General features: G+C 44.9%; 1 protein-coding gene and 1 long non-coding RNA gene across 4 annotated transcripts in view; one reads left to right on the top strand and one right to left on the bottom strand.

Moving 5' to 3' along the window:
- The window catches only part of LOC139028355 (uncharacterized), a 53,377-nt gene that overhangs the window by 13,506 nt on the left and 22,466 nt on the right, over window positions 1-17,405 (bottom strand). The window lies entirely within an intron of this gene.
- LOC111969697 (copine-5) overlaps window positions 1-17,405 on the top strand; it is a 210,439-nt gene that overhangs the window by 177,252 nt on the left and 15,782 nt on the right. For all 3 annotated transcript variants that reach the window (XM_023995881.2, XM_023995882.3, XM_023995880.3), the window contains 5 exons: window positions 1,667-1,720; window positions 2,999-3,060; window positions 8,581-8,627; window positions 15,537-15,718; window positions 16,013-16,140. In XM_023995881.2, coding sequence (XP_023851649.1) covers window positions 1,667-1,720; window positions 2,999-3,060; window positions 8,581-8,627; window positions 15,537-15,718; window positions 16,013-16,140 — 473 coding nt within the window. The remainder of the gene's footprint in view (window positions 1-1,666; window positions 1,721-2,998; window positions 3,061-8,580; window positions 8,628-15,536; window positions 15,719-16,012; window positions 16,141-17,405) is intronic.

Raw genomic sequence — 17,405 nt, 5'->3', positions numbered from 1 at the left:
CACACACACACACACACACTCACACTCACACTCGCCGGCCCATCTTTTAGACATCACCTTGCTTCTGTACATGGTGTTCACCATTAGTATTACCTGGCAGTGGGACAGGAACAGTGACAGAAAGGTCCTTTAGTTTCAGCATCAGCAGGTCTCTTTGCTGCCTGCGTGTCAACCAGATTGTCTTCCCTAGATTAGATTAGGGCCTGTCACTGTCTGTCACTTCCAGGCCCCTTGGCGCTACAGGGGACCTTAATGAGACCAGGCAGCTTTTGTCTTTGGAAGCACAAACGAGAGAGGGATTTTTCTTTCGACTTTGATTCTTACTTTGGCACCGAAACCTCCAGTGAATCTTCTGCTCATCACTCTCTCTCCCTAATTGTCAAAGGACTAATGTTGTCTTGGATCTGTGGTTTGATGTAATCTAGGGCTAGTTTCCCAGACTCAGATTACAGTAGACCTACTTCTGGATAAAACATCTTGCTCCTTGCAATGGGGAGCTAATGCGAGTCCTCAGTTCTCAGTCACGGTTACACATCACTCAAGTATGGTTCACCGAACCATCTCCACTACACCTCCATTAGACATGCAGCATGTGTGCCTCTCCTCTGTTTGTTCATGCGCCGACAGTCAGTTCCCTACCATCAGTCTTCCTCCCACATCCAGCCTGTCAATAGTGTGGATCTGGCCCTTTCTCCAGCCCCATCTTCCAGTCCTGCCTTCCATCAGTCAGACCTGGGTTCAAATACTTTTGAAATCATTTTAAATACTTCAAACTTTTCCTCTAGTCTGCCTGGAGTGCCAGATGGGCGGGGTTTTGACTTTTGCAATTATTCTATTGGTTCCATTGWGCCAGGCAAGCCCAATCAAACCCAGCTAAAGTATTTTAAATMATTTCAAATAGTATTTGAACCRAGGTAATGCTTCTATCCATTAGAATGCCTCTATGGTGWCCCTCCCTCCTACACACCCTCTCATTATGTTGGTTACAGAACTTAATTAGGGAGGAACAGAGATGGACAGGGAACAGACGGAGAGAGGGGTGGGCGGGGGTGCAGGAGGGGGTGGGGTGGAGAGAGAGAGAGGAGGGAGAGAGAGAGAAAAAAGGGAAGCAGAGATGGAGGAAGGGTGTGTATATGTGAGGAGGAGAGAGAGAGGGGGAGAGAGAGAGAGATGGGGAAGAGAGAGGGGGAGAGGAGAGGAGAGAGATGGAAAGAGAGGTGTGAGGGGAGATTGGGAGAGAGAGAAGAAAGATGATGGGGAAAAGAGATAGGAAGAGAGAGAGAAAGATGGGGAAAAGAGATAGGAGAGAGAAAGAGGAAGGGAGGAGCAGAGAGATAGAGAAAATAGATTGAGAGAATTAGACAAAGAGGCTTCTTGGAAAAATACAGTATGTATACATTTGACAGTTGACTAATGGAACATGAAACATGTATCACACCCTCTCTCTCTTTCAGAGAAACAGCCTTTCCCCTACAGGAGATGTATGGTACTACACTTCTCATCGCTGCCTCCTTTCTTACATAATTACTTGTTTTTTTCCCTTCCTAAAAGCCCCCTGCTCTGAGGAGAATTCCCTCCATGTCCACCATCCTCTAAATCTCTCCTTAACGTAACATAATTGCGTATTCTTTCCTCTCTAATTTGGTCATTTRGTTTCTTCTCTTAGGTGGTGAATATCAAAAAGAAAATGAAGAAAAAGAAATATGGGAACTCTGGAACGGTGATTATAGCCTAGACATTATGAGCGTTGCTGTCATCCTTCGCTACTATCCATCCCTCCCTCCCCCTTTCTCTCTCCCTCACTCCTCACTCGCCTCCTCTGCACTTTCTTCTTCTGGTAATTATGATGGTTTTCTCTGATGGTTATCTGGGCTCTGTTGAAAGGAGCAGCACTACCAACCATAGACGGTGATTGTCAACGCAGGTTTTGCTCATTAACTGGTATCTCCTCTTCTCTCGCCTTCCTGCTAATTAAAACTTGTGAAAGTGAAAGATGAAGAACACACATGTCTGTCCGCTTCAGCTGTCTAAAGACATTAGACAATAGTGCCCATCTCTGTCAGAGAAACACGCAGAGCAGAGCGGTGAGTTCTTAGAGCCAGCTAACTAGCTAGTGTACTGTACGTTGTTTCGTAACATTGACAGATGGAGGGAGGCTGTCGAGGGAGGAGGGGTGAGTAGGTAAAGTAAAGTTAGCGAAGCGATCGAACAAGCGAGGGTGAGAGAGGTACTTGAACAATGACAACAGCAGAGAAACGTGGGAGGAAGGAGACGGAAGAGAGGAAGAAAGGAATAAAGAAAGAAAGGATGGAAGGAAGAATATGAACGTCTCCCCTCACACCCCAGGAGAGATCAGAGAGTGGGAGTAGTGGAGTTAGCATCTCATAGCACGCGGCGGCTAATGTGATATTGGCTCGCTACGAAGACTGATTACAGGGCCCAGATCCCACGTTCCCATCTGCGCTCGCTCTCTCTCTCTCTCTCTCTCTCTCTCTCTCTCTCTCTCTCTCTCTCTCTCTCTCTCTCTCTCTCTCTCTCTCTCTCTCTCTCTCTCTCTCTCTCTCTCTCTCTCATATAAACCCAGATGGAGCTGTACATACGCATCCCATCCTCTCTCTCTCGCTTAATGTTGTTCTATCTATCTGTCTCCCGCTTCCCCTCTTTCTCCCCTCTCCCCCGTGGTTTCAGAGAGTGTAGTAATGAACTCATCAATCATCTACAGTATGTGTCTGTGATGAGAGTAGGTTGCACCCCGCCACATCCCACGTCTTGTTTCAGGATGAGGAGGGTGATGGGCTATTGGGTGGCGTGGCTCCGTCTGAGTCAACATATGCTGCTGGTCTATGTGGGGACTAGGGAGTGTGTGTGTGTGCGTGCGTGCGTGCGTGCGTGCGTGTGTGCATGCGTGTGCGTGCGCGTGTGTGTGTGTGTGTATTGAGAGGTCTGGATGTGAATGGGTACTGAGGTCTCATGTTTCTGTTTGTGCTTTCTCTCCCAGGTGACCCTCCTCTCCTTTTCAGTGGAATCAGAGTGCACCTTCCTGGATTACATCAAGGGAGGGTGAGTGGGAGGAGAAGGGAACACACACACCACATACAACACAAACACATACACACCCCACACTCTGTYATATACACAATTTAAACAAAAGTATGTGGACACCTCTTCAAATGTGTGGATTCGGCTATTTCAGCCACACCCGTTGCTGACAGGTTTATACAAGCGTTTCGCTACACTCGTCTTAACATCTGCTAACCATATGTATGTGACCAATAACATTTGAATTGATTATGCAATCGAGCACACCGCCATGCAATCTCCATAGACAAACATTGGCAGTAGAATGGCCTTACTGAAGAGTTCAGTGACTTCAATGTGGCACCGTCATAGGATGCCACCTTTCCAGTTAGTTCGTCAAATTACTGCCCTGCTAGAGCTGCCCTGGTCAAATGTAAGTGCTGTTATTGTGAAGTGGAAACGTCTAGGAACAACAATGGCTCAGCCGTGAAGTGGTAGGCCTCACAAACTCACAGAACAGGACCACCGAATGCTGAAGCGCATTGTGCATATAAATCGTCTGTCCTCGGCTGCAACACTCACTACCGAGTTCCAAACTGCCCCTGGACTCAACGTCAGCACAATAACTATTAGTTGGGAGCTTCATGAAATGGGTTTCCATGGATGAGCAGCCGCACACAAGCCTAAGATCACCTTGTGCAATGCCAAGCATCGGCTGGTGGTGTAAAACTCTCCGCCATTGGACTCTGGAGCAGTGGAAACGCGTTCTCTGGAGTGTTGAATTACACAGTCCGACAGACGAATCTGGGTTTMGCGGATGCCAGGAGAACGCTACCTGCCCGAATGCATAGTGCCAACTGTAAAGTTTGGTGGAGGAGGTATAATGGTCTGAGGCTGTTTTTCATGGTTCGGGCCKKTTAGTCAGAGTGAAGGGAAATCTTAACACTACAGTGTATAATGACTCTAGACGATTTTGTGCTTCCAACTTGGTGGCAACAGTTTTGGGAAGGCCCTTTCCTGTTTCATCATGACAATGCTCCCGTGCACAAAGCGAGGTCCATACAGAAATGGTTTGTCGAGATCGGTGTGGAAGAACTTGACTGGCCTGCACAGAGCCCTAACCTCAACCCAATCACACACCTTTGGGATGAATTGGAACGCCGACTGCAAGCTAGGCCTAATCGCCCAACATCAGTGCCCGACCTCACTAATGCTCTTGTGGCTGAATGGAAGCAAGTCCCCCCTGCAGCAATGTTCCAACATCCAGTGGAAAGCCTTCCGAGAGAGTGGAGGCTGTTATAGCAGCAAAGGGGGGGACCAACTCCATATGAATACCCATGATTTTGAAATCCGATGTTCGACGAGCAGGTGTCCACATACTTTTGGTTATGTAGTGTACTTTTATGCACATCCACAGCATCGTACATCTCTCAGCGCTTATCCCTGACAGGAATTATTCCAAGCATTAATGATTTCCTTTCTTTAAGACATACATTCTAGGCCATATATACTGTACGTACATACATATGTACAGTAAATAGATGTTAATAACCCACAAATAATATCCTTATAGCAATACACAGCCTGGCATAAATCCCATATCTAAACAGCCTAGTTTCTAAATAACAGATGGCTACACACGTTGGCGGTATCGACTTTATTATGGTGGTGAAGTGTCCCTTCAAGTCATCGAGGACAATGCTCGAGGACAATGATCACAACATCCGTCACAAGGAGAGAGGTGACATTTCAGAGGTTTCGGGGCTTTTCAGATGTAGCAGATTTGACAACTGTGACAGAGCTCACTGACACCCTTCAGCTTTGGTGTGTTGACAGTCGGTAGCCCCCCCCCCAGCTGGAGGGCTCTAACAAGAATAATGACACTTCTACTCTACAAGATCAAACATTACCTGACCTCTATTCTCTGGGGAATGAAAGTTGAGACAAATGCAAAGACGAAAAACAGGATGGGTCTAGGAAAAACCAACTATCTATGAAAAGATATTCAGCTGATGAAAATGAGACTTATTGAAAGCTTATTGAGGCCTTCGTCAGATAGATCAGGATGTTCCCCCTGGCTATGACCAATCCTCTAGAAACCACTTAGGACCATCAGGGACCGTTTAGGACCATCAAGCCAACGCAGACACTTGGGATAAAAAGCCCTTAACTTCATAAAAAGGTTATCTCTCTCTCTCTCTCTCTCTCTCTCTCTCTCTCTCTCTCTCCCTTTCTCTCAATACAATTCAAAGGGCTTTATTGTCATGGGAAACATATGTTCTCTCATTCATTCATTCACATCGACTGCAATGGCCCGTTCCATTCAGGATCACAATAAAGGACAGGGGGGTAATGAGGTGAGAGGATAAATGGCCCTATATCTCTCACTTTCTGGTTATGGTTTATGGCCCCTCTTAGGAGGGAAATGGTTTAAACTACATCAGCCACATCTTGACAGAGAGGAGAAACGTTTTGAGATACGAGATGACTGGGAAGGAATGGGCGAAGGGAAAAAAGGTTGGGTTAAATTCAGGGCGACTGAAAGGAAGGACTATAGATAGAGCAAAGTGCATTGAATATTGACCTGGATCTATACTGACTGGGCAGGGCAATGTGTCAGAAATGGGTTTTACAATTCATTTTGAAATATCGTCCAGAGTCTAGTGGTAGCACGGCTGACTTGGGACCACACATTGGCCCTTGCGGCATGGGGCCAAGGCACACCCCGCCTGTGCCTTCATGTGTGTATTTATCTTCCCCCTTGCCGCAACCCTTTCATTCGTGACATTCTATTTCAATAAAGAGGAAAATACAACAGCAAAAAAGTTTGTGCGTAAGCAAGTGAGCCTGTGCACTGCGGAGTGATCTAGGGTATTGGTAGTGGGTGTTGTGTACGAAGGAYATGCCGACAGTAAATTGATTAAGTGCCAGCTCCAATCAAAAGAAGAAACTGCAGCAGATGCAGCCAGTCTAGTGCAACTACTGGGAATAGTTTGAAAACACCTCAAACAGTACTTAGGAACACACCCACACACACACTGCACCCGGGCTACCTCTCTACGTRGTAAAGAGAACACTCCAAGGAATGGTAGCACTGAATGCAAATGTATTGTATATTACAGAGAATACAGACTGAAGAATGGAAGGCAAGGTTGTATGTACAGTTAGTCAGTCAGGCAGGAAGAAAGGGTGTAGATTTCTATGTTAACCCCAATGCCAGAGCTTCTTACTGGACATAGGYTCTCTGTCAGAACCAATGTCAGAGRACTTATTGGACACGGGGTCACTTTTATGAAAAGAGACTGAGAGGAGCTCCCCTGCTWCCTCCTTTCTCTCACTCTGATTACACACACTGACCTTTACCTATTCTCACACACATGGCCACACACACACACACACAGCTGGGGAGGGAGGGAGATCTGACAAATCTAGCCTGGTTAACCAGACTGATAAGAGAAATTAAGCAATGCAGAGCTCAGTATTCAGTCTGGTTTGCCCAGGGAAGGTGTTGTCAGGGGAGCTCGGCTCCTCATAACTATTAATGAATACCTGGATCCTAGAGGTTTGACCYTCACATCTCTCCTCCCTCCATTTCTAACTCTGTAGTGACCACGTAGGGACCATAATATAGTGGCTAGATCCAGACACCAGTAGCATGTCAAATGTAGAGTTGAAAGGTATTCAATTTTGAGTTTGCATCCCAATATTGTACTTTATATACATCACAGAAGACTGAAATATTWAAAAAAATATTRGACATAGAAATACTGGATTTTAGTCCTAAAAAAAAAAAAATATTTATTAATAACATTCCACTCATGAGGCCAAAGGGGCGCTTTTGGTCATTAACTGCAAGAAAAAGCTGCTGGAAAGTTCTCTAATGTAAAATATGTAAAGTGTGGTGTTCCGCAAGGCAGCTGTCTTGGTCTCTATTTTTACCAACGATCTACCACTAGCCTTAAACAAAGCATGCGTGTCTATGTACGCTGATGTTTCAAGATTATACACGTCAGCAACCACATCTAGTAAAATCACTGCAACCCTAAACAAAGAGTTGCAGTCAYTTTTGGAATGGGTTGCTAGTAATTAACTAGACCTGAACATACAGTATCTAAAACTAAAAGCATTGTATTTAGTACAAATCATTCCCWAAGTTCTAGACCTCAGCTGAATCTGGTAATGAATGATGTGGCTGTTGATCAAGTTAAGGAAACTAAACGTCTTGGTGTTACATTAGATTGTAAATGGTCATAGTCAAGACATATTGGTTCAAATGTTGTAAAGATGGGAAGAGGTCTGTCTGTGATAGAGAGATGCCCTGCTTTTTTAACACCACATTCGACCAAACAAGTCCTGAGCCGGCTCTGGTTTTATCACATCTTGAATAATATAACATACAGTTCTGACAGACGTACATACCCCACCAGACATGCTACCATTGGTCTCTTCACAGTCCCCAATTCTAAACAAATTTAAGGCAACACACAATATTGTATAGACCCATGGTTACGTGAAATGCCCTTCTATCTCAAATTTCTCAATCAAACAACAAAATCAGCTTAAAAAACTAATAAAACAACACCTCCCCTATCTGACCTAAATAACGTGGATGTCTATGTAAAGTAATATGTTTCTCCTAAGTGTTTTGTCAGCATAGCACCTTTTTCATTTCTATATTTATTTTAAATGTATGTAGCTCTGTCCTTGAGCTGTTCTTGTCTGTTCTTGTTTCATGTTTTGTGTGGACCCCAGGGAGAGTAGCTGCTGCTTTTGCAACAGCTAATAGGGATCCAAATAAAATCCCAAATCTGTCCATCCCTCTTTCCATCCCTCCCTCGATCCCGAAATATGAATATTATATATTTGACTCTTTCTTATTGTTGTTTTCTTTCTGGATTGATCTCTAACGAGGTTGTCTGGAGTTGTCTCATTCTCACTCATACATTAGCGTTGCGGCTAAAGAGCATTTCATCAGTCGGAAAATTGGATTATGGTTATGTTGCTCTTAAGTGCTCCAGCAGTCTAATTGCTTGTTATTCAGCTCAATGTCGAGGATGTCATGCACCTCTCGCCCCTGCTCCTCTTCCTAAAGGGAATAAGAATAAGAATTTTCAGTCCACACACACACACACACACACACACCACACACACACACACACACACACACACACACACACACACACACACCCACACACACACACAACACACACACACACACACACACACACACCACACACACAACACACACACCACACACACACACACACACACACCACACTGATATAAGTGAATTAATTACCAGGGTCACTTAAATATGATCGTGACTACAGTGCAATTAGCAACAATTCCCATGTATTAAATTTACATTCTGTGTGTCTGTGTGTGTGCATGCGTGTGCTTGTGCACGTGTGTGTGTCTGTGTGTGTGTCCAGAGAAAAAAATCTTTAGTTTGTGCTTTGCGTATATTTATCTGGTGGCGTGTAATGGAGTTTGTCTTGTAGGTGTGGTTACCTGTACTTCTCTTGTTGATTTTTCACTCTCTCTTCTATATCCTCCTTTCAGGACCCAGATCAATTTCACTGTGGCCATCGATTTCACTGCGTCTAATGGTAAGGGATTCTAAAGGCTGTGTGTGTGTGTGTGAATGTGGTGRGCCACTAGGGGCGATAAAGACCACCGTTACTCAACCCACAAACAAAAGCTCAAACAGGGAGTACCTGTGACGTGCTCTGTAGAAGAAGGGCCTACCGAACCAGAAGCTATGCTGCAGGACTGCTTTGCTAGTGCTGACTGGAACTCCGCCGATAGCATCGACGAGCTAACCACCTCCGTCATCAACAAATGCATCGCCGACGTCATCCCCACAGTGAAGATTTACTGCTTTAGCGTTCAAAAGCCCTGGATGAACACTGAGGTGCGCGTTAAGTTAAAGGAACGAGCTACCGCTCACAGGGCTATCACAGCCAACCCTGAGGCTACGGCTGATGACACAAACGCATACAAGAAGTCCCGTTACGACCTCCACAAAGCCATCAAACAGGCAAAAGGGCAATATCAGAACATGGTGGAATCCTGCTATACCGGCTCTGACTACCTAGCCATGATCTGCACAACGATGCCTCTCTACCAGCATTTTTTGAATGCTTCGATAACAACACAGAACCCTGCATGAGGGCCCCCGCTGATCCGGAGGAATGGTTGATCTCTCTCCGAGGCTGATGTAAGATTTTTAAACGGGTCAACACCTTTAAGGCCGCCTCCCGAGTGGCGCAGTGATCTAAGGCACTGCATCGCAGTTGCTAGCAGAGCCACTAGAGATCCTGGTTCGAGTACAGGCTCTGTCGCAGCCGGCCGCATCCGGGAGACACATGGGGCGGCACACAATTGGCCCAGCGTCGTCCGGGTTAGTGGAGGGTTTGGCCGGCAGGGATGTCGTTGTCCCATCGCGCTCTAGAGACTCCTGTGGCGGGCAGGGCGCATGCACGCTGATACGGTCGCCAGGTGTACGGTGTTTCCTCCGACCTATTGGTGTGGCTGATTTCCGGGTTAAGCGGGCATTGTGCCAAGAAGCAATGCAGCTTGGTTGGGTCGTGTTTTGGAAGACGCATTGCTCTCGACCTTCGCCTCTCACAAGTCCGTATGGGAGTTGCAGGATGAGAAAGACTGTAACTACCAATTGGACACCACGAAATTGGGGAGAAAAAGGAGTAAAAGTACAAATATATATATATATATATATATATATATTAATAATGAATAAAAACACTCTTAAGGCCGCAGGGCCAGACGGTATTTCGGGGCGTGTCCTCAGTGCACATGGGCTCCCGTGTGAGAGCACAAAGGTAACCGGCCGTGATTGGGAGTCCCATAGGGTGGCGCACAATTGGCACAGCGTCGTCCGGGTTTGGCCGGGGTTGGCCTTCATTGTAAATAAGAATTTGTTCTTAACTGACTTGCCTTGTCAAATAAAGGTTAAATAAAATAATGTGCAGACCTGCTGGCAGGCGTCTTCACAGACTGATTACCTTCATTCCTCTTCCCAAAAACTGCCAAACTGCCACATCTGTCATAATGAAGTGCTTTGAAAGGCTGGTGATGGCACACATCAACTCCATTATGCCAGACAACCTGGACCCACTCCAATTTGCATAGCGCCCCAGAAGGTCAGGTGGTGCTGAGAAGGCCCGGAAAATTGCCAGAGACAAGCCACCCGAGACATGACTGTTCTCCATGTTCCCGTCCGGCAGGCGGTACCGGTGCATCAAGGCCAACAGATTCCTAAACATCTTCTATCCCCTGGCCATAAGACTGTTAAATGGCTAACAACTACTGCTCTCCCTCTCCCACAGACTATCCACACTGACTCTATGCCCATTCACAGGTCTCTACCCACTCAGACACACACACACCTTCACTGTCACTCTTACTCGCATACTCATTACTAACGCCACACTGCTGCTAAAATGATTATTGATTAGATGTATTACTACCACTACATTACTGTTCATTGATTGCCATTAGTATATATCTATTTTATCCTGCTACTGGTCACTACTACTCCTGTTTACATTACCATTAATATATTCCTGCTCTCAGTCACTTTTCAGTCCTGTTTACATGTACATCCACCCATCAGGGCTACAATAAAAAAAAATTAACTCTAATCCAGAGCAAATTACAGGAGCAATTAGGGTCAAGGGCAAATCAACAGATTTGAATCTTGGAGATTCAAACCAGCCACTTTTCAGTTACTGGCCCAACTCTGTTAACCGCTAAAACTACCTGCCGCCCTACACTGACACTCTTGCACACACGCACACACACACACACACACATTAACACCCACACACTTACACTTATACACAGTCACTCACCGCCACGCACCATTTATACTGCTGCCACACTGTTTACTATTATTATTATTTATCCTGCTACCAGTCACTTTCTCCTCATTTCTGCCTATGTACAGTATATAAGGTATCTACCTCAAATACTCCAGTATCCCATACATTGTATATGTGGTACTGCCACTGACCCTGTACATAGCTTACATTCATATTTTTTTCTTTCTCTTATTTTCTATTTCTCTTGTTTAATTTTGTATTATTCTTTTCTTATTCGTTATACTATTTTGATATTGAATACTGTACTGTTGGGTAGGGCTTGCAAGTTAAGCATTTCACTGTACTTGTACATGTGACTAATAAAACTGGAAACACACACACGCAAAACCTCACTATTCGTCCGTACTATACGTGTTGCTCTGGGTTTGGGTCGCACCCTGCCTTTCTTCCTGAGTGCCTATGGTCAATACCACCACGCTGTGCCTGAAATGGATGACCACTGTGCCCCATAATAGCACTGCTTCAGAGACCAAATGCCACCCAAAATGGCCGAATGCACCCTCCTTACCACAGTCTAAAAGGCCACACTTAAGTTTAATCACTCCACTTATTTGGAGCCTCTAGCTCAGCAGTTCATTTTCTATTTCCCACCCTTCCATTAAGCTCCTAGCCTATCAGAGTATTCCTTCCTATTCCCAGTCATTGTGTGACGGGGTTGGTGAGAGCAGGTGGTAGTTTATCTCTGAAGGGTTGAAGAGAAGGAGAGTTCTAAATCCTTGTGATTTTTTTTGAGCTGTGTTCAAATCAAAATCAAATCAAATCCAATGTTATTTGTCACAATGCGGCGAACACAACAGGTGAAACAGTGAAATGCTTACTTACAAGCCCTGAACCAACAACGCAGTTCAAGAAAGAGTGAAGAAAATYTTGACTGAAGACACTAAAGCAAAAAATTATAAAAAGTATACAAGAAAATAACAATAACAAGGCTATGTACAGAGGGTACCGGTACCGAGTCAATGTGCAGGGGTACAGGTTAGCCAAGGTAATTTGTACAAGTAGGTATGGGTAAAGTGACTATGCATAGCTCATAGACAGCGCGTAGCAGCAGTGTAAAAACAAATGGAGGGGGGGGGGGCGTCAATGTAAATAGTACGGGTGGCCATTTGATTAATTGTTCAGCAGTCTTATGGCTTGGGGGTAGAAGCTGTTAAGGAGCCTTTTGGTTCTGGACTTGGCGCTCCGGTACCACTTGCCGTGCGGTAGCAGAGAGAYCAGTCTATGACTTTACCATTTTTGGGCCTTCCTCTGACACCACCTAGTTAGGGCCTGGATTYCAGGAAGCTTGGCCCCAATGATGTACTGGGCCGTACACACTACCCTCTGTGGTGTCTTACGGTCAGATGCTGAGTAGTTGCCATACCAGGCGGTAATGCAGCCGGTCAGGATGCTCTCGATGGTGCAGCTGTAGAACTGTTTGAGGATCTGGGGACCCATGCCAAATCTTCTCAGTCTCCTGAGGGAGAAAAGGTGTTGTCGTGCCCTCTTCACGACTGTTTTGGTGTGTTTGGACTGTGATAGACGCCAAGGAACTTGAAACTCTCGACCCACTCCACTACATCCCCGTCGATGTTAATGGGTGCTTGTTCGGCCCGCCTTTTCCTYTAGTCCARGATCAGCTCCTTTGTCTTGCTCACATTGAGGGAGAGGTTGTTGTCCTGGCACCACACTGCCAGGTCTCTGACCTCCTCCCTATAGGCTGTCTCATCGTTGTCAGTGATCAGGCCTACTACTGTTGTGTCGTCAGCAAATMTAATGATGGTGTTGGAGTCATGTTTGGCCACYCAGTCATGGGTGAACAGGGAGTACATGACGGGACTAAGCACGCACCCCTGAGGGGCTGTTGTTGCCTACCCTTACCACCTGGGGGCGGCCCGTCAGGAAGTCCAGGATCCAGTTTTAGAGGGAGGTGTTTAGTCCCATGGTTCTTAGCTTAGTGATGAGCTTTGTGGGCACTATGGTGTTGAACGCTGAGCTGTAGTCAATGAACATTCTCACATAGGTGTTCCTTTTGTCCAGGTGGGAAAGGGCAGTGTGGAGTGCGATTGCGTCGTCAGTGGATCTGTTGGGGCGGTATGCGAATTGGAGTGGGTCTAGGGTTTCCGGGATGATGGTGTTGACGTGAGCCATGACCAGCCTTTCAAAGCACTTCATGGCTACCGACYTGAGTGCTACGGGGCGGTAATCATTTAGGCAGGTTACCTTCGCTTCCTTGGGCACAGGGACTARGGTGGTCTGCTTGAAACATGTAGGTATTACAGYCTCGGTCAGGGAGAGGTTGAAAATGTCAGTGAAGACACTTGCCAGTTGGTCCGCACATGTAGTAGGATCAGTAGGATTCATTCAGCCGGTGTAGTAGGATTCATTCTTAATCCTGTATTGACGCTTTGCCTGTTTGATGGTTCGTCTGAGGGCGTAGCAGGATTTCTTATAAGGGTCCGGATTAGTGTATATATTGAAAATATATTTCACAGTGGTTTAGATGGTACAGTGATTCTCTAGTCTACACTATACATTTCGTGTTTTGTGACATAAACTGAAATTAAATGAACTATTCGAATTTTAGCAACCAGAAAATTGCGTAAATAGCTTGCAAAAATATCTCTACACCTATGTGTCCCTTGTAGCAGCTAGCTGACCAAAGTTTTCGATGCATGCCTCACGCAGAAAGAGCAGGTAATCTGGAGATGAGTCGTATTCAGCAGAGGCAAGCACTGCCAGAGCCACCTATGTGAAGCTAGCCACAATAACGATTAGCCACAATAGTGGAATTTGCTATTTGCCTTAAAAATAAAAGTCCCTTATTGAAACGAATCAAACGGATACAAATAGTGGAATCATGCCATATTTGGACTACAGTTGTGGCCAAAGTTTTGAGAATGACACAAATATACATTTTCACAAATTCTGCTGCCTCAGTTTGTATGATGGAAATTTGCATGTACTCCAGAATGTTCAGTTTATGTCACAYAACKCGAAATGTATAGTGTAGACTAGAGAATCACTGTACCATCTAAACCACTGTGAAATATATTTTCAATAACCCAAAATATTGTATTTTTAGCTGTTTGAAGCTTGTGTACAAAACCAAAAGTAAAAGAACAAAAAGTATAGAAATAGCACACATAGAACCAGTTTTAGACTTGCTTTTAATGAGAATGGCAGATCTATAACTCACATTTCTATATGAATTTGTGATCAGATGAATTGTAATTAATTGCAAAGTCCCTCTTTGCCATGCAAATGAACTGAATCCCCCKAAAAACATTTCCATTGCATTTCAGCCCTGCCACAAAAGGACCAGCTGACATCATGTCAGTAATTCTCTCGTTAACACAGGGCTGGACAAGGCTGGAGATGACTCTGTCATGCTGATTGAGTTCGAATAACAGACTGGAAGCTTCAAAAGGAGGGTGGTGCTTGGAATCATTGTTCTTCCTCTGTCAACCATGGTTACCGGACAAACAAAACCCCACAAATTCTGACAAACTCCAAGCATTGATTATGCAAGAATGGGCTGCCATCAGTCAGGACGTGGCCCAGAAGTTAATTGACAGCATGCCAGGGTGAATTGCAGAGGTCTTGAAAAAGAAGGGTCAACACAACATATTGACTCTTTGCATCAACTTCATGTAATTGTCAATAAAAGCCATTGACACTTATGAAATGCTTGTAATTATACTTCAGTATTCCATAGTAACATCTGACAAAAAATATCTAAAGACACTGAAGCAGCAAACTTTGTGCAAATTAATATTTGTCATTTTCAAAACTTTTGGCCACGACTGCAGATAATGCTTAAATTTGGAATGTTATTATATAAATTCAACAAAAGACAATAATTAGTTAATTAAGCAAAAAAGTACAAATCAGTTGAAATCCTAGTTCGGATGTATTAGACTTTATAATTGCAATGGGGGCATACTGTATGCACTGTACTGCRTTACCTATGGATCTTGGGTCCARGACATGGSATATCAGCCTWCTCAGTGACACCCACAGAACACAACTGTGAAGAGTTTACACACACATTAGTGTCGTAGCTCTTATTGATCAACCAATGGTGTGTTAGATACCACCCACCAACGTTTGATTGACACCCCATTATTATCATATTGGAGGAAGAAATAAATATAGAAATGAATGAAATTATTTAAAGTTTGAATAATTAGATAATACATAGGTAAATAATTAGATACATACAGATGGGTCGAGAAAATGAATGAATTATGGTCAGCACTTTAGTATTCCCTTGCTCATTTATTTAATTATGTGCGGATGTATTTATGTATTCATTTATTCATCTATTTAAGTGTGTGTTTATTTATTTATTTCCAATTATGGCAAGTTTGTCCTCCGCAATAGCATGTCACTAAGAACACCAGCGCATAGCTTGTGCATGGCAGCCATCAGATAATGTGTGTACAGAACCTGATTGACTAAATAGACTGCCATGTCTTACGTAGAGCAACATATTCAGGCTGATGACAATACTCGGGGTTTCTGCATGAACCTGCTGCGCTTGATGTAGTTGCAACAGCATTCCAGCCCCCTTCAACAATGAACAAACTGGTCATACTGTATATTGACCTATGCCTTCTGCCCCTTCCCTAGGTAACCCATCCCAGTCCACTTCTCTACACTATATGAACCCATACCAGATGAATGCATACGCCATGGCCTTGAAGGCTGTAGGGGAGATCATCCAGGACTACGACAGTGATAAGATGTTCCCTGCCTTGGGCTTCGGAGCCAAGCTGCCCCCGGATGGACGGGTCTCACACGAGTTCCCACTGGTGAGTCAAACACAGAGCCCTTTCTGGTCACTTGTTACTGAACTGAACTGGACAAGATTGGACTAAACTGGACTGGACTTGACTGGGCTTGAATTGACTTGACTTGACTCACCAAATTCACCTGGTGATTGTCCACTCCAGAAAGAAGATATTGATTTATTAAATACAAGAGATTTTACCCTGTTGATTGTTTCTCCTCTCCAGAAGGCGAGAGAAGCCCGACTTTAACGGTACAGATAAACTAGAGCAAACTGTTTTCAACCTGTTGATTGTTCTGTTGTTTCTCCTCTCCAGAACGGTAACGTAGAGAACCCTTACTGTAACGGTATAGATGGCATCCTGGAGGCCTATCACGAGAGTCTGAAGACMGTTCAGCTCTACGGACCAACCAACTTCGCCCCRGTAGTCAACCACGTGGCCAGGTAATGGACGCATACACACGCACAAACGCACAAATGCAGGCGCGCGTTTGCAAACACATACATATACACACGTCCATACAGGCAGACTCATGCACACATGCACACTCATATACACACATGCTGTACACACAGGCAGACATAAAGGCACACACACTCACAAGTCTGCTGTCACAGATGATCAGCAGTGGAAGCCAGCGTGAAATGCCTCGTTCTCTGCTGCTGTCAGAGATCAGCCTTGCCGTCTAGTTGTTCGACTACAGTAATCCCAGTAATTCACARTCAGTCTTCCATCCCCGGGCTTCACTCCTGTTCTGACCCCAAAGGCTGTGACGATTGGCCTTTTAATGGACAGAAAAACCCCAAAACACAGGATGTGACACACATTAACGCCCTGGCTCTGTGAGCGAATGAATCAATTACTGACTCGCCAGGCTGGCGGCGGAGCACTCGACGTAAACATATCAACATAACTCGGAGAGTCAGAGAGGGCAAGCACTCTGATCACATTAGAGGAGGAGTGGGAAGTGGAGAAATGAGAGATGCATGCAGACTCTGCTGTACACACACTCACACGCTAGGGATGGCAGTTAATATGGAAGGAGGGATGATGGGGTACACACACTCACACGCTAGGGATGGCGGTTAATATGGAAGGAGGGATGATGGGGTACACACACTCACACGCTTGGGATGGCGGTTAATAAGGAAGGAGGGGTGATGGGGTACACAAACACACATGCTAGGGATGGCGGTTAATAAGGAAGGAGGGGTGATGGGGTACACACACTAGGGATGCGCGGGTTGACTCGTAACCCGCATTACCCGGGGTTTAGGTCCATGAAATACAGTATTGTGTGGATGAGGAACGTGTGGGTGCTGGTCGGGTTGAATAAAGATAAAACAATTGCACACAAAAAAAATCATAAATGTATAATTCCTGTGCAATTCATATCAATAGGCTACGTTGAGGTTTTTCTTTCAMAATTTTTTATCTGCCGTTAGTGTGTAGCCGAAGCTTTAGGGRCTAACTGTAGCGTGCCAAATACACGGCAATTGCCTTTTGGGAACTTGAACAGTAAAAGTTAACATCGATCCACTCAGGCAAAAAGAATGTCAGTTTAATTCAACAAGAGAAAAGCTGCGAAATGGAGAGTTGAAAATAAATAAAAGGGAGGACCAGAATAGTAGTCTAATGTTTGGGGAAGATTTGGTGAAACGGTAAAAGAGTATGATAGCAGTTCCAGCTTTTCCAGCTATTTTTTCTT

The sequence above is a fragment of the Salvelinus sp. IW2-2015 genome, linkage group LG11, assembly GCF_002910315.2.
Source record: "Salvelinus sp. IW2-2015 linkage group LG11, ASM291031v2, whole genome shotgun sequence".
Classification (NCBI taxonomy): Eukaryota; Metazoa; Chordata; class Actinopteri; order Salmoniformes; family Salmonidae; genus Salvelinus; species Salvelinus sp. IW2-2015.
The sequence above is the reverse complement of the archived record's forward strand: the minus strand, read 5'-3'. Positions and strand labels throughout refer to the sequence as shown.